Source organism: Phocoena sinus, chromosome 9 (assembly GCF_008692025.1).
Source record: "Phocoena sinus isolate mPhoSin1 chromosome 9, mPhoSin1.pri, whole genome shotgun sequence".
Lineage (NCBI taxonomy): Eukaryota > Metazoa > Chordata > Mammalia > Artiodactyla > Phocoenidae > Phocoena > Phocoena sinus.
Window position 1 is genome coordinate 40,463,957 of NC_045771.1, and position 25,513 is coordinate 40,489,469.

General features: G+C 38.8%; 1 protein-coding gene across 5 annotated transcripts in view; it reads right to left on the minus strand.

Moving 5' to 3' along the window:
* DNAJB9 (DnaJ heat shock protein family (Hsp40) member B9) overlaps positions 1–25,513 on the minus strand; it is a 421,139-nt gene that overhangs the window by 370,853 nt on the left and 24,773 nt on the right. For all 5 annotated transcript variants that reach the window (XR_004351515.1, XR_004351516.1, XM_032643623.1 and 2 more), the window contains exon 4: positions 9,927–10,044. Coding sequence is in view for 3 of the 5 variants with exons in the window: in XM_032643623.1 (XP_032499514.1) it covers positions 9,927–10,044 (118 nt within the window). In the remaining 2 variants the exon portion in view is untranslated. The remainder of the gene's footprint in view (positions 1–9,926; positions 10,045–25,513) is intronic.

The window sequence follows — 25,513 nt, forward strand, 5'->3', positions numbered from 1 at the left end:
TGGTGCCTGGTCAAAAGAGGAAGCTAAAATTTTACGTAGTTCCTTCTTTTCCAAATTTAGATTGGCAGGGGAAATCATTGATTATTGATCCTTTCTCTCCCAGGGGCAGCTATTGTCTTCCTGTCTCATTTTGTGTCCTGAGAGGTTGGCTTGGCAACCATCAGGTTGCCGGACCCCAAAATATGGCCAGACAGAAATGTGAGTTGCACTCCATTTGCAGCTAGGGTCCTACCGCCGTTCCCAGCTCTCAGGGGAATTGTCAGTCTTTCATTCTTTTGGTTATCTTTGGGAGTGGCTCTAGATCTTGGAAGGGTAGTATCTTTTGCACCCTCGTTGGGGACCCCTCTTGTGTCCATGGGGTTGTTCAATACTTCGGAATATTTACTGCTATTCAAGAGGTGTGTGTTTTTTTTTGTTTTTTTTTTTTAAGTAGCTCTATGGTCAGAAGTTGATCTAATTGGAAGCTGACATTCAGAGCCTGATAGGAACTGTTTTGTAGACCTTCTCGCCTAATCTAAAATGAAACTATGTACCCAGAGGGAAAGAAAAACATTCTGAAGCCACTGTGGAAGGATTACTAAAACATTCCAAAGAATCACAGCTCTAAATCTAGAACATAGGAATCTTTTGATTTCCATCTTAGTTGGAAAATCTTCTCCCCAATATAAAAGAGGAAATTGAGGGTAATGTGGCTGGACGGTGGGGTCAGCATCTTGAAATTATTTAGGTTGCAACCCAATTCTTTAAGGAATTTTTAAAAATTGTACTTGTCTTACAACTGAGTCTTTACAAGAACAGAAATGCAGTTGTAGCAACAATTCAAAACCTACCTATCTTTTTACCAAACACCCAAACTTCCCTATTTATCTCAAAAGGCTTGCAGATGTTGTAAAAGATCTGAATTTAGGAAACAAAAGCCCTTTTTTGGAGAAACTTACAGCCTTTCCCTGTGCCTTTGAGATGTAAATGTTCTTCCTGGTCTTTAGGAACCCAGAGCCAGCTCTTGAAATGCAATATGAGAGATAATTCTTATCAGAGAAAAAAAATTAAGCTATTTGGAAATGAAGTGAATAAAAAGTCTCAAGTTTTTTTCACAAATATTGGTAGTAAAAACTTTAGCCATCTGAGCAGGTAACCTTAACTTATTCTATCTGCCAGAAATACAGCCAACCATTCTTTTATAAACTAGAGAGTTTTGCATTGTTGCACCTGTCTCATGGGTAAGATTTTAAAACAAAAACTATAAAATCAATGCATCTGTATATCTTTGTATGTATGTTATAGTTGTGTGAAATTTTTCTACCTCTGGATGATATTGCCAAAATTAATTTGTCAAGAGCTCTATTTCATTTACTTAAAGACAAACAAAAACTTACATAAATCAAGTATACTCTCAGAAATATAGAAACTAACCCAAATGTTTTTCAAGTTCACATGATCTAGGATAAAAGCTAAAGTTTATTGGTTTAATTACAACGGGCTTGTCTTTAGAGTTATAAGCATTAAATATAATTCTTTTATTCTACCTAGGTTTACTAAAAGTCAGATAAGCTCACGTTTTTTCTGTTACAGAATTTGCACCCAAGAAAGATGACTTAGATGATGGTTAGCTGTCTAATGTCTCATGAAATTTTCATGAATGGTCTAAACATTATTATTAAGAACAAGTAAATTAAATAGATGTAAGTAAGTTTATAAATAAACTTTTCAACAATAATTATGCTTTATGTCTACTTAAAAATAATTTCCAAAATCTTTTTGGTAATTTAAAACCTTAAAGTTATACTGAGATAAGTTGAATGATATATATTCATTGACTATCTAGATTATTTCCAAGTAAGATAAAATACTGAAATGTTAATTGCTGAACATAGGTTTATCTACTTTTGGCTTCCTTTTACAGATGAAGTAAAGATATATTGGTCTATTAGTAAACACGTTTTGCGCCACATTGAAAAATTTACTATGAGGAAGAATATACTTCTAGAAGTTGTAAAATATATTTATGAACTTGCCAATCTACAGAATGCTAGTGTAACAAACAGTTCACAATTACTTACTTCTTAGTTTCCACTAGAAATAAAGGATTCTACGATTTAAGAAATCTAATCAATGTGTTTAATTAAAACTACTCAGAAATAATAATGGTGAAAGGAAACAACTATGTATGAAAAGTAGGTAAGGAAAGTAACATGACTGGTTGTTCCAAAATGACAAAGAGAAGAACCATAGGAAAAAACCTGAATGGATATCTCAGTGAGAAGGCCGCACACCACAACAAAGAGTAGCTCCAACTCCCCACAAACTACAGAGAGCCCACACGCAGCAACGAAGACTCAACGCAGCCAAAAATAAATAAATTTATTTAAAACAATTTGTTGTAGGAGTATGAAAAAGGAGTATTGGAAAAGGAGTACTGGAAAAGGAATTTTATGAGTGATCAAACGAACTAAAATTGGAATGGATTTATTTAAGTTTTTAAAGAATAAGTTTTAATAGCAAAAGTACACTGGTGTAAAATTTGGATTTGGTTTTCTCTGTCAAAAGGACAAAGTTTTATTGGACTATTGGTCTGATCTTGATAAGAGATTGTGAAATTTGTGTTTTTTTCCACGTAATCTACTTGGAAAGCAAAGGTTTTGTGTCTTACCAAAATAATTTATTGTGCTTCATGCTGTCTTTATCAGCCCAGTCTTCTGAATATTAAAAGAATTAAGTTTTGTTCACAAATATGTAACCTTCTGTATTTGCCTTCGAAGTCTTTTATTACCACTTTGGTTAAATAAATAATTTAGTACTATTTTATAATCTTACATCCAATATAGTCAAATGTCCAAACCTTTTGACATTTGACAACTTCCCAAAATCAAATTCTAAATGGAGTCTTTTTTACCTCAGAGCAACTTTGAGATTTTCCAGAAGACCTCTGAAAAACCTCAAAGAATTTGTCTCTCACCTTGTAAAAGAGAGATGTTAAGCTAATGAGATTGATTTTGTATGTTAAATTACATGGGAGCACTGTCAAGTAAGAAGTGATGATAATCCTCCTTATGTTATCTGTATAGGGATATATGTTGTTGACATAGCTATTTCAGAAATTGTCTAAAGTCTTTAGAAATTTGTCAATACTGTCATTGTCCAATTATTATCTAAAATTATTATATGCCACAAAAATAACTAAATTTCCTTGTCAAATGAACTCTCATCAGATCTTCAACCATGGCCATTTTTTAGCCTTTTTTCATTTACAGATAGTTACTGTTTTACTCTGATGTATTTTGAGGTACCTAATCTTCAGAGAGATTCATAGAACGGACTTTGACAAATATTCTAGAACTGGGTAAGAATTGGGTAAAACTGGGTAAAACTGAACTGGGTAAGAATTTCCATTAGGAAAAACTGGCTTCAAGCAGAATAATATTAATAATATGGGACTGAATAAACTGATGAGGATGATTATGAATTTTTTACAACTTTTGCTTTGAAACATTACTGGTTCCATAATGTTTTGTTTTTCCAGATTTAAGGAAAACTTTTTCTTTTTTCCCTTAAGATATCTACGACTTACAGTAATTTTATAAAGTACACCTCTTTAAACAGAACTGAAATATTTAATTTTTCTCCCTACCTAATCCCTCCAGAATACAGAAATTTATTGAGTATTTTTCTTTTCATAGCAATATAGTTGTTTGCATAACTTCAATAAGGATCTGGTCTCCTTGTAACAAGACATGATTGGAAACATTGGTTATATTACCAAGGCTTTGACTGGAATATCATATTTGAGAATTCCATAAAATCAGATATGACCAAACAGTTTTAAGGAACTAAGGTTGACTTTAAGGAGCCAATAAAACTTACGAAAAATTCCAGCAAAGCAGATTTAAAATGAGTATACATGGTCAATCACTATTCTTGCTACATTTACATAAATAAGCAGGCCAAATTTAATGAGACTAGACTTATTTTGCAAACAAATTAGTCTTGCTGTGATTACCTTTGATAGAAATAAGGGTGTTTGTAAAAGACAAAAATTATGTTTCAGTAGAAAATTATAACACAACCTTGTGGATATCAGATTCTAGTTCCATTTATTGTCTTTGAGGTTTTGTTATATATCTATAAACCAAACTAGATCCTGAATTCTTCTAGTATCCTCAATTAACTGGCTACAACTCTCCAGACTAACATTTCCAATTTTCTCCCACCCTTTTTGAATTGGAATCACTAAGAACAAAGACTGCCCTTTAACCTCCCTGGCAGGGACCATACCAGGTACCCCTCACTGTCCAGAAGGCAGCCAAACTTCAGGGACTTGAACCTTGGGTCCACATCCCCTAATTAAAATGGGCTCCTCTAGACTCTTGGAACTACACACTAGCTGGAGATCTAAAATTAAAATCATCTAGGGAGGTTCCTCCCCAGAAGCAGATGGCATTCTCAGGTAGACAGCTCTCCCAAACTCAGAGATCAAGATCTTCATCTCCAATATAAAACTTTATTCCTTTGCCTTTTCACTACTTGGTTTTTCTCTCTGTTAGTGCACGGGAAGACAGAGCTCCTTAACTTTGGCAAATGTTGCTTAATTTACTGCTAAGCCCATAGCTGAACAACAAAAGTGCCTATATTTTCTTGCTAAGGTGGTTTTAGATAATAGGATTGCTTTAGATTACTTCTTGGCTGAACAAAGAGGAGTCTGTGCCATAGCAAATACTTTCTGCTCTACCTGGATCAACACCTGTGGTATTGTAGCAAAGAGAGGAAATAAACAAATAAACCGCTTGGCTAAATCAGACTGTTGCCCCTTCAGGTATATTCTTTGATTTATTTGATACCAACTGGTTTGGTTCACGGGGGCCCTGGCTAAGGAGTATACATCATTCTCTTGGTATTATCTTCCTAATAGCTATCATTGTAGTCTCCCCGGTGCACTATCCTCTCTCAAAAGTCTTAAATGCATGTCCACAGCCACCAGCAGTACACTAGATGGTCTCACAATGCTTGGAGAAACAGAAACAAGATGAACAACAGAAACAATCTCTTCCACAGATCTGACATCGTAACCTATGAGTTTCACAATGAGACGAGAACAACTTAACTCTGATGGTGACTGAGAGTAGCGCTAATACTAAATTTTTGGTCAATATCTCATGTATCAGAGGATGACCAAAATGGGGAAATTGTTAAATTAATTCAACACGGAGGCCATTTCTCCCTCTTCCCTAGAAAAGTATCTCCCTGAGCTCCTAACCACTTTTGGTTTGGCACTGCCCAATTCCAATTGACTTTTTTGCTCAAATAAACTCTTAAAATTTTGAAAAATAAATGAAGTAATAAGGCAAAACAGGTCATAAACTAACTTTGAAGCAATTCTGATAGAGGGGTTTTAAAAACATTTTGAAAAATAGATTTTTTTCAAATTTGTTTACAGCTTCCCAAGGTAATCCCTTAAAATAGCAACCCTAAACTGAATGATTGCTTCTATATTCAGTAAAAAAAAATCACATTTATTCTCATCTGTTTTATATAATTAAAATTAATTCTAGTTTCGGACACCAATTTAGATATTCTAATCACCATTGATGCTTGATATGTCATAAACCAAATCTGAAAATTATTGCTTGTATCTGCTAATCCCAAGAAATAATTTTCAGCTTTGGTTTATTTAGCAGATGCAAACTGGTATACATAGAATGGATAAACAACAAGGTGGTACTTATAGCACAGGGAACTATGTTCAATATCCTGTGATAAACCATAATGGAAAAGAATATGACAAAGAGTGTATATACATGTATAACTGAGTCACTCTGCTGTACAGCAGTAATTAACACAACATTGTAATTCAATTATACTTCAATAAAAAATAAATTTAAAAAAAATCTACAAAAAAAGAAAGTCATTTCTTGTTATGTACATTCTTCAGGGTTTATATAACAAGGAATAAGGTTGTATATATTACACATATGATACTCTTGATGATGGTTACATAAAGGGCAGATTTCCATAGTCAGAATGAAGAACAGATTTGAGTTTCACATCTTGACATTAAGGATAAAATACATAAACTTGTTAAAAATCTTTTGGTTTCAGTGTGACTAAATAATATGCTTGCATCAACATTTATTCACTTTGTTGTGAATTCTTGGCCTCAGTGTACATTATCAGAAACATGAGACATGCTCCCCAGTTTTCTTATTTCTCAAAGTAAGAGGTTTTACTCCCAGTACTGACTGCCATAACTGTCTCAAAGAAAACAATATGCCCTTAGCCACAAAGATAAATTATAGAAGAACTAAAAAAAAAAAAAAAAAGTTAGGTTTACTGATTTAAGAGGCACTTGGTGAGCTTTCAGACCTCAATTAACGCTGTGATTTGAGAAAAAGAAAATGAATTTTCCAAGCAATTAGGTGGTAATAGATCTAATTGGGGGGAAAGAAACGGGTATATTTAACTTTGACAAGTGGCTGCTGTGCATGTGTTATATAACCTCTTTTGATAAGTATTTTTGCTCCAAATACCTTTTTTAATTATCTGAAAATGCCTTTTGCAGGGAATTATAAAGAGTAACAACCACAAAGGAGACAGGCATTCTGCCCTACTGAGTCAACAGCATTCACTTTTCTAAAAACATCTCACATTAATTTCATAATACTCACTTTAAAAGGTCTAAAAATATGTGCTTACCAATAAACCATATGGTCTCAGAAGGATATTTTATAAGAAAATGTGTCAGCTTTCATAAACTTCCACAGGGGACCCTTTTCCTTTTGAAAGAAGAAAATCTGACATTGAAAACACAGTGGAATTTGAGCATGAAAGAGACTTTTTAGCAGCATGAGAATGCAACAGAATCCAACAAAATCAGTACATTTTATATTAAAGTAAGGCCCTGTGTTCAGCTCATTCGTGGGACAGAAGAACAAACCATTGGTTACAGTGATGTAGTACAGGTATTCAAATTAATGGAGATTGAAGTTCCTCATTTACTTATTGTTAAAGGACAAGCTAAAATCGATTCATCTGAAAACAGAGCCACATTGCTACACCTTATTCCTTAGGTAAAAATCTTTCTTTAAGCTCTTTTTTTCACAGTGTGCAATGTTCTTCATTATTTAACCCTACTTTTTTCCCTGCCAATTCTCTAGAGTGCCAAAATGTGTCCTACAAAGCTTCACAAGGAGGAAATCCTCCATCTACTAGTTTTGTATGAGCAGAAAAATTCTCTGAGCTTTGTTGCCTGCCTCTTCCAGATGCCAGAAGCCTGACCTCTCTAATCTACAGAATAGCAAAATGAGTTGGCTTTAGGGTACAGAAAATATTTCAAGCTAATCAACTGAATGAGGTTTCTCTAAAAGAAGGCATAAAATTAAAACACATAATGGTTACACCTAAAACTTGGCTGGAGACAAAAGAAGTTTAATGTCTTCTTTGCTGGGGTTGGAATAATTGTTCACAAAATAGGAATGCTGAGGTCATACAACCAATTAATCAATGAGTAATCAGTGGGACAATAGCCAACCCATTCAGTCACTTTAACCACATTGATAATGAATATTGATTTCTAAAATCAAATCTTTCAGGAGTTGATCATCTGTTTACTCAGATGACAAAACCAATGGGTCAGTTCCACTGCCTATCTGGCCCCTTATGTGGTAAAATCTGAAGAGTGCTTGCTGTTGTCTGAGACTGAAGCAAAATGATTTTGGTGCTAACAGAAAAGCAGAAGCTCTCCTAACCCCAGGAGCCTTAACCCCAAGAGAGGAAGCAAGGGGACTATAAGAGAAGCAGAGGATACACCCAGCTCAAGAAAAGCTGGGACAGGACATCAGTGCCACAGAATTGGGCAGGAGAAAGCAGCACAAGTCATGTGACCAAAGTAACACAGGGTCGAGCTAAAAGCACTAACACCTAATTAGTCATAACTACAACTGCCATATGTTGAGCACAGATATTTGCCAGGAATTGTGTTTATCTCAGCAAATCTTGACAGCATGTTTTGATAGTTTCTCTCACCCTGTTAGGGAGAGGGAAACTGAGACTCAGAAAGCCAGTGGTGGAATCGGAAACAAATCCAGGCAATATAACTTCACGGCCCATGCTTCTGCCAGAAGCCCTCAGGAGCACTGGCTGAAGTGAGGAAATGGCAAACATGAGCAGGGAAACCGAAATGAATCAGCCAAACATCAAGAGAGGGGCAAAGGGAGTCAGTGGACAAATGTTTAAGAGGTTGAGCCGCACAACCAGGACCAGCAGGTAGGTGTGTGATGCTGCTTTGGAAGCCTGTGCTCAGCCTCATCCAGCAGCTGTGACCTGTCCCTCTTTAATCACTTGTAATTAAACCACCATCAGACAGGGATGACTAGAAATAGCCATCTTGGTAAGCGTGGATCATTCAAGAACACATTCTGCAGGTCAAATAGAACTCTTTCATTTCTCCTCATTAAAAAAAAAAATTATCGAAAATCTTGCTTTGACAAGAGCGTACCAACATGTGGAATATCATGCCTTCATCTGAGGTCTCAAAACATTTCATAAACACTCTTACGGTGGCCCTCACAGAAGAATCCTTTTTATTCAGTGCCCTGAAGCTAGGGTTGGAATATTAGAGAAGAATCCAGTATCTTCCTACGACCCTTCAGGGTATCTTGTACTTTCACCTAGGCTAGAGAGAAGACAGTGATGATTTCGAAATTGGAATCCCACAGCTTGTTTTGCAGGGATTACACATACTTCTAGAACCTCCGAAGGATGTGTTGCTTACTGTGAATCAAGGAATCAGTGGCAGAGTGTATGGGGCCTACCAGATTAATCGCATTGCCTGCACTGATTTATTAAGCAACTAGAACATGTGCCTTATAAAGTCCTATACCCATTACGCCATGCTGGTAAATAGCCAGCTTTAATCTTCAGTATATTTAAATTGTTGCCATTGTATTATATTGTCCTCAGTGGATCCATGCATTTCTGCTTATAATTCTTCTATTTCTAGAAGTGTGGTTTGTAAAGAAATAGATCTGACCAGTAAAACCCATAATATGGAATTGATTCTCTTTACTAAATATATTTATGGCACTTTATATTTACAAAGGATTTTGTTGTTGCTGCTGCTGGTTGCATTTTCAATGGATCTATTTAGGTAAGTGTGGCTATTTTCATCTTACTCTGGAAGGCTAAAGATCACGTTGCTACAATTTACCCACTAAACCGGAGACCAAAACAATAGAAGTCTGCTGATACCCAACACAATGTTAGGCTCATTTTTTCTTTCACTGAGGCAAAAGGTAAAGAAATATAGACAATTAACAATTTCCATTTAACTAATGACTATAGATATATAGGCTGAATGATTCAGACCAAACACTTCCCTAATTCTCATTTTATATCAGTACTAGTATTTCTGGCAAGAATTACTCATTAAATAGCATATGTAATGATATTTTAATTTGTCTTCAGTCATGAAGGTTTGGGTACACACATGGTATAGAACAAGCACTGCAATTAGCTCTAGGGGGCTCTAAGGGCAAGCACAGAACAAAAGGCCCAGCCCACTTCAAGTGACTTCAAGTGTGCCCAGAAAGACACAACATACACACACAAAGTGTCGTGAGAAACCAATATACCCAAAGATGTGGGGCAATATTCACGTCAAAACCTAATAAATATATCCAACTGCAGGGCTGAGAAAATTTACTGAGCCACAGTCAACAGCCACCTGGTTTCAAACAATACTGAGCCAAACCAAATTCCAGCTTAACAAACAAATAGGTAACATTCTTTACTTTGCTGCAATAGTATGTGATAGCATAAACTGAGTGAATACATGATAAAACAATGGTTCTCAAAGAGTGGTCCCAGACCCACAGCATCAGCACTACCTGGCACTTGTTAGAAGTACATATCCTCAGGCCCTTTCCCAGACTTACCAAACCAGGAAGTCTGGGGGAAGAAGCCTACAATCTGTTTGCAGAACTTTTCCAGGGGATTCTGATGCACACGAAAGAAAAGTCATCCGCTTCAGGTCCAATGAGATCAGGAATGTTTCTTGAAGGAAAAGAACATTTAATCAGACTTGACAAGAATTAGAAGGTTTGCCTGAACTACAAGCAAGACCAGAAAAACAGATTAAATATTTACCTTTTCAAAGAAGTTTAGGCTCTGTTTAAATGCTAAACCTTATCATGCAACTACTTTGGCGGATCTATTGAATATTTTCCACTGATGTTGCAGCCTCAAAAATATATACTTCCCACCCAGCTATCTTAAAAAAAAATTGATAATCACCCCAAAATACTTGAGAATATACATGCTATCGTTTAAGATGAAATGTGAAGTATTTCCCTTCACTGATAATTGTTATTTCTTTTCTTTGTCCATTTCATAAACCGTATGTTTAGCTCAAAGATGAAATCTGTAGAAAATTTACAAACTATAAAGAGGCTGAAATTAATGTGAATACGAATCCACAAAGTTTACTAAATTCTGGTCAAGATTTTTTTTTAAAGTTCTTTTTTTTTTGCTACAGATTACAGTTTTTCTTAATACAAATACGCTATATTTTTCATTAGGCTCCATTGCATAACAATCTTAGTGCTCTACTTCCTCCTTGTGGTGAAAATTAGAATTTTACTATTTTTGAAATCTAAAGGATGACAGTGAACAACAGCAAAGGCTTATTTATACCCAGTATCAAGTTTAAACAGAAATTGACAGATTCAATCATTTCATTGTTTCTGAGTATCATCCAAATGCCTATCTTTTTGAAAAACCTAATCGTTGGTAGGATTTGTTCTTTTCCTTATCTAGATGCAGACAAAAACAACTGATGGGAGTAGCCAGTCAATAAATTTTTTCAAACAACATTCAACTGTTAGTTTTTTTAGAGTGCCCGAAAAAAGAAATTCAATACATCAGAATAATGTGATTGTTACTGCTAAAAATAAAGTCGCTAAAACTACACAGAGAATTTGTGGTGGGCTTCTCACCATTTATTTTGTAAATACTGCGCTACTTAATGGATAACTATCACTAGAAGAAGAAAAAAAAAAGCCCAGTTTGATCAAAATTTCATTGTAAAATCTAAAATTTGCAGCTCTAGAGTTGACTGCTCAGTGGTGCCAGATTGTGTCACCACGGCAACACATTTCAGTCACCCATGAGGATGTACTTGGGTTGAATTACTGGGGTTATGAGTGTGGTATCAAGACTGACAACTTAAAAATACAAAACCCCTGGGCTTCCCTGGTGGCACAGTGGTTGAGAGTCCACCTGCCGATGCAGGGGACACGGGTTCGTGCCCCGGTCCGGGAAGATCCCACATGCTGTGGAGCGGCTGGGCCCGTGAGCCATGGCTGCTGAGCCTGCGCGTCCGGAGCCTGTGCTCCGCAACGGGAGAGGCCACAACAGTGAGAGGCCCACGTACAGCAAAAAAAAAAAAAAAAAAAAAAAAAAAAAATACAAAACCCCTCGAAAGTAAAAAAAAAAAGGAGAAATGACAATTTCAACACCTAACTACGTTTGCATCCATAATAGGTCAAGTTCTCAACTCCTATACGGTGTCTGTGTGATAATCTCAGGAACATTGATTATGTGGCCGAATGATGCCGTGCTAGAACCATGCAGGGGTTTCATTAATGAGATGAACTAATTCAACCTCAGTCCAGACGAAACCTGAGAGAAACAACAATGGACTCCACTTTCAAGGAATTCTAGTTGCCTCCATCTTTTTCTATGTTCAGGATGCTGAGCTAATGAGATACTGAGAAATCTTCTTGTCCTTCAAGGACCAGCTCAAATGCCAGAGTGTCTCTAAAGCTAGACAGAATTAGTTCTTCCTCTTCAATGATACAATAGCAATTTATTCCTATAGTAAGAATGCACTTCACACATTGTTTTAAAACTATCGCGTGCCCATCTGTCTTCCTCACTAGACTGTGCACTCTCTAAGGAGAGAAACCACAACTTAATCATGTAGAATCACTAACATCTAGCATAGTGTCTGGCAAATAGTAGACACTCAATAAATGTTTGCTAAATGAATTGAATAAATAAGGGTGGATGGTGTTATACAAAGGAGTTGAAAGTATAATCATCGCCCTCGATTAGTTTATGGTTTATCTGCGTAGGCTCTCTCAGTGTATATTGACCGGTTTGGTCTTTGTATGATGGTAAAAAGTGTGATCTATCCTGGGGTTAAGGAGAGCTAAGAGAGGAGAGAATTTTGTTAGCTAAATGCCATTCAAACCAGCTTTTCCAGCTTTTCTTCCACTAGCCCTTCCCTTAAAGCACAGAACTTGTTTGCAGCCAAAGGAAACTGGGCCCCTTTTCTTGATCAGTGTTATTTCCCTCTCTCCACAATAGCTGTATGGCCCCACACTAAGGTTGCACATGTTCAGAATCAGGAAATGGTCAATAAAGTACACTTTCAAAGATATGAAGAAGACCCCCATTGTCCAATAATATTTTCCCCCCTACTATGTTAACTAAATCCCACCAAAAGAGTTGATTCCATTGTGCTACAAATTGCTCTACCATTTAAAAATGCACTTTCCCCTTGGAAGAGCAGTCCACCCAGTTCTTAGCACCTTGGTGTGTGTTGGTGTTTATTAAACTACCTTTTGTCTGCTCTGACAAGACCTGAGAAAGAGAAGCAGGATTATGGGTACTTAATAAGGGAAGTGAAGTGCTGAGGGGTGAGAATGAACATAAATGCTCTGACAGTGAAGTGAGGAAGCCCTACCATTCTAGACCCCTGCATTCCTGGGGCTGCTCAGGGACCCATGAAGGTGGTCTTCCTGTATACTTGTTATTATTACCTATCCACCTACAGTTTATGACTACTATGCTTCCCCTTCAAAGTGACAGCTAATTAATTTGAGAAAAATCATTCCTGGGAGTACTATGAACCCTCAGAATCTTCTTCCTTCCCAAGTAACATATGCTAGCCTACATGATGTAGACAGGCTGTGCCTAAACCAAAACTAAATGTCATTCCCAGCAAGATGAGTTGAAAGCCCTCATCACCTAGCCTTGGGACAGAGTAGCCTGACAACAAGAGAGCAGCCAGCTAAAAGCACACAGACACAGAGTAAGGTGCAGAGGGGCAGCTTCACACCACCCTGCTTCCTCCATGAACTAGCAAAGCAGGCATCCAGCAGAGCCGGGAAGACAGTGATAAGACACCATGCCCTGAACATCAGCAGATGATAATTCAGTCCTTAAAACTATGCTCTGGGCCAGAGCTTAAATAATGCTAACAACTTTTTATGATCAGTTACATAGATTTTTAAAGCAAGAGGTAGACATCCTCTTTCAGACAGGGTGCCAAGAACAGCCTGAAACACACTGAAAAGGAGTCACCCTGGGCGGATCACCAGATCCAAAACAAGAAGGTCTTAGAATCTAGTGGACATTTGTTGTCATTATTGTTGTCGTTGTTATTATCATTGTTTGGCTAAACAAGATTCATTCCCTCTTTCTACTGTTATCCTAATTGCCTTTAGAGGAATGACTTCTTCACCTCTCTGTGAAGTCTTAGTGGAACTGTACCTTACCCTAAGCAGAGATTGGGCACAAAGTCATGGAGTGTGACCCTCTCTCTCTGGACTTTGCACTTTGAGAAGAGTGATTTTTTTTTTTAGTTTAAAAAAAAAAAGTTTGGGTCACATTCATTCCAGAAGCAGGGCCTGTAAAAGATGGTCAGATAGTTTCCACTGTCTAGAGACCTACCAGACTGCCCTGGTTTCCGTTTTCACTCTGGGATTGTGTAGAAGCCATCACATGTCTAAGCCTATACATTCTGTGATGAATCCCTCCAATAAATTCTCTCATTCTCTCTCTTTCTCTCTCTCCCCCTCTCTCTCTCTGTATACATATATATATATATATATATATATATATGCATATATATAATAAACCTTTATATATGCTGCATAATATATACGTATATAACTAAATAATGAATCTAGGTATTCTTTTTTTTAAATACATCTTTATTGGAGCATAATTGCTTCACAATGCTGTATTAGTTTCTGTTGTACAACAAAGTGAATCAGCCATATGCATACATATATCCCCGTATCCCCTCCCTCTTGCGTCTCCCTACCACCCTCCCTATCCCACCCCTCTAGGTCGTTGCAAAGCACCGAGCTGATCTCCCTGTGCTGTGCTGCTGCTAATCTAGGTATTCTTACACTAGAAAACCTATGCCAGGTATCTCATTTGACTGATTAAAGACACCTGTAGTAGGCAGACTCAGGCACACAATTCTGTCTTAGAGCTTATTTTTCTCTGGATATGCCACACGCTACATTTTAATTCTATCAGCTTATTTCCAGCCTCTCATTCTGGATGATCTCTGAGTGAGCCAGGAGACATGAAACAAGCATAAAATGTTGAGCATAATCCTTTTGATCTCATCACTTGAACCTACTGAACTGAGAATTCAATCTCAGTCTCTTAAAAGGTGAAAGGTATTTCTCAGATGAAGTAAAAGAATCAATAAGTGGTACCAAACCTGTAGTCTATCTAATCTCCAACTCTCCCAGTCCCATGGAAAATTATCCTTGGGATTGCGACACTCTGGCTCAGGGTGGATGTGGCTGGCAGCAGATTCACACTAAAACAAGTCTTTTTGGACCATCACTGGGCTGGGTCACCACTAAGGCTCCCATGCTAGAGTTAAAGAGGCAAGTCCAGTCAGTTCCTACACACCTTGGTCAGTGTGGATTGCCGTAACAAAGTACCACAGACTGTGTGGCTTGACTTATAAACAACAGAAACGTATTTCTCACAGTTCTGGAGGTTGGAAGCCCCAGATCAGGGTGCCAGTATGGATGGGTTCTAGTGAGAGCTCTTGTCCAGGCTGCAGACTGCCAACTACTCATTGTATCCTCACGTGGCTAAAAGAGAACAAGAGCCTCTCTTATAAGGACACTCACCCCATTTATGAGGGCTCATGACCTAATTACCTCCCCAAGACGACACCTCATTATGCTACTACACTGAGGCTTAGGATTTCAACATACGAACTTGGGAGAACACAAACATTCAGTCCACTGCAATGACCCAAACACAGCAGTTCCCAGTTGGAGCTCAGACTCTGTTTTCTGGTCCATCTGCTCCATCCTTCTCAAAAGCAGGGTTCATTTCCATTGACTTGTTTACTCCTAAGCCCCACTCAGAGGAATGAGAGCTTAGTAATTATGAGCAAAAATTAATTTTCTCACAGTTCTTGAGGCTAGAATTTCAAGATCAAGGTGCCATCAGGATTGTTTTCTGGTTGGGCCTGTCTTCCTGGCTTTGGGGGGCACAATTCAGTCCATAACAGATGGACCTAACAAAGTACCACAGATTGGAAGGCTTAAACCACAGAAATTTATTTTGTCACAATTCAGATTGGTTTCTTCTTACTTGACTTATAAATGGCCATCTTCTCTCTGTGACTTCACATGGTCTTTCTTCTGTACATGTTTGTGTCTAAATTTCCTCTTATGAGGAAACCAATCATATTGGACTAGGGCCCACCCTAATTACCTCATTTTAACTTAATCACCTCTTTAAAGATTCTGTCTCCAAACATAGTCATAGTCTGAGGTACTGGGGGTTAGGATGTCAACGTACCAATTTTCATGGGGCACAATTCAGCCCATAACAGTAAAATAATAAGTCAAGAGACTGGGTAAATGTTAAGAATAGGAAAGATGGTGAGAGATTAAAGAGCAACACTTATCAAGGCTGTGTCACAACTCTGACTCTGAGGTTCACAGGTGCCAATGCAGGGAAGGGAACTTGGTCAGTTACAAGACACTCACCATGCTTTGCACATGGATTTGAGTGATGCTATTTCAGAGGCAGTGTGCTTTTGTTGCCCAGTAAAAAGTCATGACTCTAATGCTGGGAGACTCAAGACAGGGAGGAAAACAGAACAGCATCATGGCAGCCCAGTGAGAAATGTATTCTTTGATAGTCACAATTTTATTGATTCCTTCAAAACACTGTCATGGGGGCAGCTATCTGTACTTCATGGTTCTGTGGGGACAAAGAGTGTTTGCAAAGAAACCAACGTTTCATAAATAACATATACTAATGTATGTTTTCAATGGAGTATGTTTCAAAAATTATATTACTTCAGTTGTTTTTAGTAACCTCCCAGAATTAACTAGTTTTAATTTCTCAACTGAATGACAAAATTCATGAGGGATACTTAGATCTATAAAAGCTTTTCATAGTCTCTGGCATGTCCATGTCTCTCAAAGACCATCGCAGCTCAATGGGCCAAAGATGAAAAAGGTCCCGGTACTGGAGCCACAGACTTTAACGTTTGACTCCGTGTCTTGGCAGACCACTTGGATCACCTTTGGGAGGGAACTGGATATTTGGGAGTGAGGAGACATGTAGGCATACAGGAGGATGAATGGTATAGCCTGGCCATAGATCATCAGCCTTTCCAGTCCTATTCAGAGTTAAAGTTTATCTGACAAATTGAAGGGAATTATGGAGTAAGCCTCTTTTTCTACCCACACACGGAAGTTCTGTGTAGTGCTGAAAGGTCATGAACAGTCTGCCTGGGTTTGAATCCCAGAATCACCGTTTATTAAATGTATGATTTAGGGATGTTTCATTAAGCTCTGCATCCTGGTTTCCACATCTGATGAGGAGGAAAACAACTGCACCTACTTGGGGGGGTTATAAGGATTTCGTTAAATATGTAAAGTGCTTACAACAATGCCTGGTATTTAGTAAATGCTATTATCCTTAAATAGTTTCTTAGGCTCTGAAAATTATAGGTTGGTATAATCAAATTTCTGTTAAATTGTTTAACTAGAAATGATAGAATCAGAACAGTTTCAGCCACACGTGCATATTTACACGACCCCAAATGTACTCAACACCGTGATCAAGGTTCATTTAGTCAGCTATGTAATGAAGATCTCATTATGTTAGTAAAGAGGGACATGAGTTCCTTTGTCAGTGCTTCATAAAGACACACCTCTGCAAAACTTCCCTGGTGGCATAGTGGTTAAGAATCTGCCTGCCAATGCAGGGGACACGGGTTCGAGTCCTGGTCCAGGAAGATCCCACATGCCGCGGAGCAACTAAGCCTGTGCACCACAACTACTGAGACCATGTGCCACAACTACTGAAGCCCGTGCGCCTAGAGCCTGAGCTCCGAAACAAGAGAAGCCACCACAATGAGAATCTCATGCACCACAACAAAGAGAAGCCCCTGCTTGCCACAACTAGAGAAAGCCCAAGCGCAGCAACGAAGACCCAACAACGAAGACCCAACACAGCCAAAAATAAGTAAATTTATTAAAAAAAAAAAAAGACACCTCTTCATTAAAAACCCCGAGAGAACTCTCACCGTTTGGAGCTGTTGAAATACTACCTTGCAATTCTGATAGGATTTGCAATCAGCTTTCACTCCACATCCAGGCTTTACACAGTTCTTCTCCAACTAGGTATCCTTATTTAAGATTTTTTTTTCCCGGGTGGTGTGTTTGCATTCACTTTTCTCAGTTGTATCCTATACTTCCTTTTTTTTTTCCCTCAAATCTCTAAGCTCCCTTAAGTCTTTGTAAACTATCTCAGTCTGTGGTGTTCTCAGCACCATCATTTGGTGCTAGATTGTAAGCCTCATTGGAACATCTTCTCTCTGCCGGATCATTAATGATGCTTTTAAAATTTACATCGAAGATTCTTCTCAGTCTTTTTCTTGCAAAATGTCTTTCTCTACAAAATGGCACTGGTTGACTTGGTTCTCTTCTTTGGTTGCCTCTCATTCATTCTCATTCTCCCCTTTCCTTTGTCCTTTTAAAAATGAAGGGAGGGCTTCCCTGGTGGCGCAGTGGTTGAGAGTCCGCCTGCCGATGCAGGGGACGCGGGTTCGTGCCCCGGTGTGGGAGGATCCCACATGCCGCGGAGCGGCTGGGCCCGTGAGCCATGGCCGCTGAGCCTGCGCGTCCGGAGCCTGTTGCTCCGCGGCGGGAGAGGCCACAACAGTGAGAGGCCCGCGTACCGAAAAAAAAAAAAAAAAAAAAAAAAAAAAAAAAAAAAAATGAAGGGAAACTTTGTTACCCAAATAGGCTGTTATTTCAGGATGGCTTGTCTCTCAGTATATTCAGTGCAGATACATAATTAGTGCAGAACATATTTGAATGGGATCATTTGTTTTATAAATTACAGCCACGGGCTCATCCGTTTTTGTGGACTTCCTCTTTTTTCTTCCCTAGTACCTAAGGTAATCAGATTTATGCTGCTGCTTATGTTGACTCCCTATTGTTCTTGTGATGTGTGACATCTGTTATTTTACAGTATTTAACTCAGGTGCACTGGCAGCCAGACACCTACTGGAAATAACAATTAAGGGCATAAATAACACACATCTGCATGAGTTTTGGCACTTGCTCAGGTATTAATTCTGCTTGCCGCCTTCCAGATTTTTTCTCTTCTGCATTGTGATAAACATTTGATTTTGAAGAGTTTAGCTTTCCTCCCTGTGGAGATTTTGGCATACACTTTATGTAATTGTCTGTTTTTGTGGGTTGGGACGCGTGTGTATTGTGTGCTCTCTGATAATTGAACATTCAGGAAAGAGAGACACTCCCCACCGTATTCTCTTATTGCAGTGCTAGGCTTCCCACCTGAATGGTTTATACAACAACATCAAGCATGACTCACTGGTAATCCCTGCTGATATAAAATTCATAGGCCTGTGTGCTTTCTTCTGAAGGCAGCAATTTGCATTTCTGTAGAGGTTTGAAAGGATAGGAGAGGGTTATTATCAGTTATTATCTGCCGACCACCCACAGCACTCACAATGGGGTACAAGAGACAGAAAGGGGAAAGGGCAGCTCTTTCAAATGTATGTGTAACCAGCTCAGAGCCGATGGAAGCATCTTGGTGACACTTTAATTAGCAGCTTCCAGGGTCAGAGGACGCTAAAAATTTTCCTAACATCTACTTCGAGCCCATGGAAACTGTCACTTCACAGACTCATGAGATAAGAAGGCTAGCAGGGAACAGCTGTGAATTCTCTCTGCTTCACCGCTAAGCAAGATGGCCAGCACCACCTCACTCCTACTTTGTACAGCTTGGGGCTGGGATCCATGGATGCCATTGACACCTGCTGGGGGCCACACAAAAGCTTTAAATGTTTATTTCCCCTCCAACAACAACAAAAAGAACAGGAATGAAGGAGGAAGGATCATTTGAGCTCAGATTGAAGGGATGGCAGGGATGGCATTCAGTGGATGGCATTATGATGGCAGAACAAGCCAGATCCATTGGGAAAGAATGGCGCTGAGCAAGGAGCTACTCTGATGGTCAAGTCAGACTAGAATCCTAAGCCCATGCTTCCTAAACTAGCCGTTAGAAAGAACACAAAGTGGCTTTTTATTTTTTCAAAACAAAGCATAGCTTGTAACACCAACAGTACTCTTCCTTAGAACATTCTAATTTTTTTCCCTAAAAGCCTTCCAAATATTTCTAAGCGACAGAGCATGAGGTCACAGAGGTTTTTCTTGTTTATTTTTGGAGGATGACAGATGAATGAGAAGGATGAAATAGGTCATGTATAAACTATGCTTTTCAAAGTATACGCGGAAGTCTAGCATCAGAGATGAGTGCAAAACTTTAGGTCTAAAATATGTCACAATATGATAATGTTAAAACAAAAAACCTAGATATGTAAATATCCGATGACAGGGAAATGGTTTAGCTATGGTCCATCTATAAGGTGGAATTTTTAGACAATTACAGAATTATGCTTTCAAGTCATCTTAATGATCTGCAGAAATGTTCACTATATAATGCTAAGTGAAAGAAGCATAACACAAAACTATGATTTTACAGTATGATTTTATTTGTAAGTATGTACAGATGTACACACACACACACACTCACACTGGAAGGAAACACACCAAACTGTCAATAACACAGTTATATCCAAATGAGAGGATTAGGGATGATTTTTACTTTCTTCTGGATTTTTTTTCAATCCTTCCATGACTAATGTATTTTACTACTAAAATCAGGAAATAAGTAAATATGTTAAAATGCCTAGCCTGCCTCAAGAGATAACTCATCAGCAGGACAAATATTCACTTATGTGATAGAAATTTAAGAAGATTTTCATCTTACCCAAAAATCTCTTCCACCAATATTCTGCAGGTACACAAAATTCCTATAATTAGAAATTTATTCAACAACGTATCTTGAGCAGACAGTATATATTTATAATCCTATTTCTTTTTTTGTTTTAAATGAGTATATATTTTAATATCTGTTTACTTATTATTTATTTATATTAGCTATACACACGTTGGGAACTTGACCCAACTCAACTTGTTCACAATCATCAGGTTCTTTTTCATAGAGCTGTAGGCTCTAAAGGTTAGAAGTAGGTGATAGTAATGGACTCTTCTCCCACAACTACCCCGCCGGTGGGTATTTGGTACGATGAAAGCAGGTCTCACATCGACTTTTGCTCAGGACACAAAAATTTATTAGTTGGCAGGCACAAACACAGTTACACTCAATTCTCTTAGCTCAAAGAAGTGCCCACAAGACAGAATAAAATCCTCAACCTAGAGTGCCAGGCAAATGGTATAGGATTGCACTTAAATTCTTATTCCCTATTCATCAAGGGCAGGAGGGCCTATATAATATTTCTAATCAATTCACATGTCTTGAACACTAACAGTCTTACTAAGGAAATATTATTTCTAATATCCATTGTACTAAAAATAAATAACTGGAGAGCTAGTTCCTCCAGAGTGGGGCCTTCTGATTAGTCTTTCAGTTGTAACTGACCATTCCTTGAAAGTTTACCTTGATTAGGGTATGTCAAAGATTAACTAATCAGCCCTAAGGTACTGATTAAAGCTAAAACACAGGCACACTTAACTAATTTATAATAAATTACAGATCATATAATGATATGCATTTACCAAAAAAGAAAAAAAAATCAGAAAACAATAACCAGCAAATTATTATTAGTGATTTTCTCCAAAAAGAATGGAATTAAGAATAGGGGAGGGGCTTCCCTGGTGGCACAGTGTTTGAGAGTCCGCCTGCCGATTCAGGGGACACGGGTTCATGCCCCGGTCCGGGAAGATCCCACATGCCGCGGAGCGGCTGGGCCCGTGAGCCATGGCCACTGAGCCTGCGCGTCCGGAGCCTGTGCTCCGCAACGGGAGAGGCCACAACAGCGAGAGGCCCGCGTACCGCAAAAAAAAAAAAAAAAAAAGAATAGGGGGCATTTTTCTTGATACTCCTCTGTATTCCTTGAAGTTTACAAAAGCAAATATTACTTTTATAATATATTAATACTAATAACAAGTTTTAAAGGATGGGATAAAGGATAACAGATTTATTCATCTGAATTAAAGATTTACCTCTGTTTACCTTCAAAAGTGCACAGCAGTGTGCTGGAAGTTTGCAAAAGCACAGGATGAACAAGGCATGTAGAAAGTGTATTCTGCTGGGAATTTCAGATGGGCTAGAGCATTAAGTAACCTAAACGATAACTAATTTAAAATAGACCTTTTAAGCACTTCCCCTCCAGCCTTTCTTCCCCCAACCTTACACCCCTGCCTCCCACCTGTCCCTCAGCCCCATTAGAGATACTTATTCACTTTAGTGAATTTAGGATCTTAGTGGAAACATTTGAGAAATTATACACTTCGTTATTATCATCCCTTAGTACTTGGTGTGAATTAATATATCAGGTTATCATGATCAAACAGTTACCCGCAAGGGCCGTGGAATAACTGAGCAAAGGATGTAACTGGTGGCAGGTGGCGGCTGAGGAAGTTGAGGAGGAAATGGGTGAAATGGGACTAGAGCTCTGAAAAGGTGTACTTTCAGGGCTGAATCGGAGGAGTGAAGCAGAAAGGTCAGGGAGCATTAGCACCAAAAAATTTTATATCACAATTTATCCCTCCCCAGGAAAAATATAGACATAAATTTGGCAGCTATGTCAGCCATAAGATTTGCTGCCAATGGATATACATCTGTCAGCTTATTTGCATCAAGCAAAAGAGCCGAAACTATAATCTGTGTTCATGATAAATGGAGATTTGGAAGACATTTACTTTATCCTGCCTGTTGCTTACTTAGGCATATACAGACACAAAAGACACTACCAGAATTTGCTTAGACAACACTGAACATGGGGGAGCAGTGAGAAGGAAGGGAGAAAACCACTCACTTTGAAATACTGCCACTTCCACTGCTATTGCGGAACCATCATTTTACAATGTGAACGCTTGCTGCTGTATGTGAGGAGCAGAAGCCCTTTCTGACCCAAAGGCCTAGGCAGGAGGCTTCATTTATCAGGGAAGGAAAATGCATAATTCAAAATGAAAGTCACCTGGTACTGATAAAGGAAGCAAACTTCATTCTTTGGCTCCGCACCAGGAAACCACCCCTGCCCCTCCAGACAGGGAGCTCCCCAACCTTTTCTCAGTTACTATTAGACCCTATAACCATAGTAAAAGAAGAGAGTTAGAGGAGGTTGGGAGCATCATCGGGCTAATAAGATTTAACTGCTTTCTGTGTATTTGACTTCAGTGGTCTTAGGAAAGTAGCACACATAATCTCTCCCACTCACTCTTAATCTCTCTCCCTCTGTCACTGCAGAAGGACAGCTTTCATTCTGTACCCCTGTATCTGAAAGATTACAAACCACTCCAGAATGTCTGCTTCCTTCTCTCTCCTGACATCCCCCTTTCCCCTTCCCTTTCTTCTGTATCGCAACTTCTTTTCCCAACCTCCCTCCCCATAAACCCAAAGTTTAACTCAGGCAGCGGGTGCATGAAAATGAGTCATCCATTCATCCATCCCCCATCTTTTTGACAAATATTTATTTACGGCCTGTTACGGATGAGATGTTTGAGAAGGGAGAAAAGGCATTCTCCTATGCCCCCTTCTGTCGTTTATATTCCTGAGAGATTCTGAAAACTCTGTCCCTAAAGTGACTGTAAACAATTTGCAGCTGTTATCTGTGTAGATCTATAAAGAGAAGGTGTTACATAAAAATTACAAATCTATTCTAACAATGCTCAGTGATTCCTGGCTGAAAGCTACCCTCCTCCAGCAGCTAAGTCAAATGAACCAGCAGAGCAAATACAATCTGGTGGCCATGGCAACATACATTCCTGCTTTGAACTTGTCAATCCACCATAAGGAAATTACATTAATGGGAATTTTTGGCTACAAATAGCTTTTGTTTTCACATTTTAATTACAGAAATAGATTTTTCATGATTTCTAAAGTCTTCAAAGACCTCAGCAAAAAGGAAAAAATAATAATAATGTTGTTTCAAAAATGTTTTTGAAATTCCAAGCAGCCTTTTAGTTGGGGGAGGGAAGGTGGAGAAGGAGAAACCATCTATCCGTCCTGTTTTTTCCCCACCACATGACTGAAAAGTCAAAGGCTTAGGCAGATACTCTCTAAGCAATTTGCTTCTTAGTCATTTTAAGATCATTTCCTCATCTGTAAAAACAGAGAAAACAATATCTGCTTCACAAGATGTTGTGAGGTTTAGTTAATGCTTGTGAAGTGCTAAGGATAAGTGCTAGGATTATCAATTAATGTTGCTGATTAATGCTGGGTAGGGGACCCTTGGTTTCACCTGAGGCCCTTAGCTACTTCATTCAGCTTTTATCAGCCAGAAAATGCTCATTTTATCCAACTTTAATTGCGTAACTGTGGACCATGGCTGTAGAAGTTTATGAACACATTTTATGAAGAAATTAGTAAGTTCATAAAATGGGCTAAATTAGGAATAATTTCCACCATTGATAAAGCTGAGGAAATAGGAGATGGCACCCAGGTACCACTGTGTATTCGACAGGAAGCTCCAAGGAAGACAAAGTTGGACAATGAGAGGAAAAGAAACCATGACCATTAATGTTGCAGGTTTTAGTAGTCTTCATTCTGACCTCAAAACTAGCCATATGATAAAAGAGGAAGACAAAAATAAACAGTCTGCAAAAGTGGGTTGATAATCTCTGAGTCATGAGCGTCTAGCTCTGTAACTCTTCCTATGTTTTTGAAAAGAATGGAAAGGACGAATCTGTACAAAATAAAGAACCAATTTGCATGCCTTGGTTTTACTCACTTTGCCCACTTGTAGGCACGGAAGATACAAAGAGGTAGACTATGATCCAGAGCTCTGGGCCTTCCTCGTTCTCAGATCTTAAGAAGCAAAGCCTACTGCCTCAGGATTTTGTTGACAGAGGAAACTGCACCAGCCTCAGCCACTTCCTAACAGTCACTACCATCTGACTGCTTCCAAACTGGACCCCATAGGATGTAGAGAGCAAGCAAAAGGTAGCTATCGTCATGTTACCAAACCAAAACTTGGGTCCACTAGGTGCGCTCAGTAAAGCCAATCTACTGACACTGAGTTGTGGTGAAGGAAAGTGCAGCATTTATTGTAAGGTGCCAGACAAGGAGTCCAGGACAACTCATGCTCAAAAAACCCAAATTCCCCATGGGTTTCAGGGAAGCATATTTAAAGGCCAGGTGAGGGAGGGGATTTCCAGGGTATGTGATCAGCTTGTGCACAATTCCCTGACTGGCTGATGGTGAGGTAACAGGGCAGTGTCACAGGGGTTAACATTATCAATCCTTAGGCTCCTTAGGTCTGGGGGCTATGTGCTCACAGTCATCAAGCAGTTAATGTCTTCCATTTGGTGGGGGTTTTAGCCTCTGTAAATCAACTTGGGAAATGTGCATCCGATACTGCTATCTAGGTACTTGGAGAAGAGATATAGCAGAGGACATGCGGGGAGGGGTCTGTCCTCGGAAGGTCCCATAGGGTCCTGCTCAGTTACACTCACTCCACTCAACCCTTTACACTGGCTCTCACAGCTTGCTCTTCTGAGCCCTTGAAGGAAATCATGGGCTGGTCCAGCAGATATTCAGCTCAGTATATGTAATAAAAAGTCTTCTAAAATGTTGGTGAGGATGTGGAGAAATTGGAAACCCTAGTGCGTTTTTGCTGGTGGCAATGCAAAGTGGTGCAGCTGCTGAGAAAAAAGGTTTGGCAATTACACAAGAAGTTAAACAGAATTATCATATGACTCAGCAATACCACTCTTAGGTGTATGCCCAAAAAGAATTGAAAACAGGAACTCAACAGATACTAGTAGGCCAATGTTCATAGCAGCATTATTCACAACAGCCAAAAGGTGGAAGCAACCCAACTGTTCATCAACAGACGAATGGATAAACAACATGTGGTATATACATACAAGGAATATTATTCAGCCTTAAAAAGGAAGGACATTCTGACACAAGCTACAACATGCATAAAAATTAAGGACATTATACTCAGTGAAATAAGTCACTCACAAAAGGACAAATACTGTATGAATCCAGTTATACAGAGCATACCCAAACAGTCAAATTCACAGAGACAGAATAGTAGCACAGTGGTTAATAGGGGTTGGAGGAAGGGGGAGTGGGGAGTTATTGTTTTATGGGTATAGAATTTCAGTGT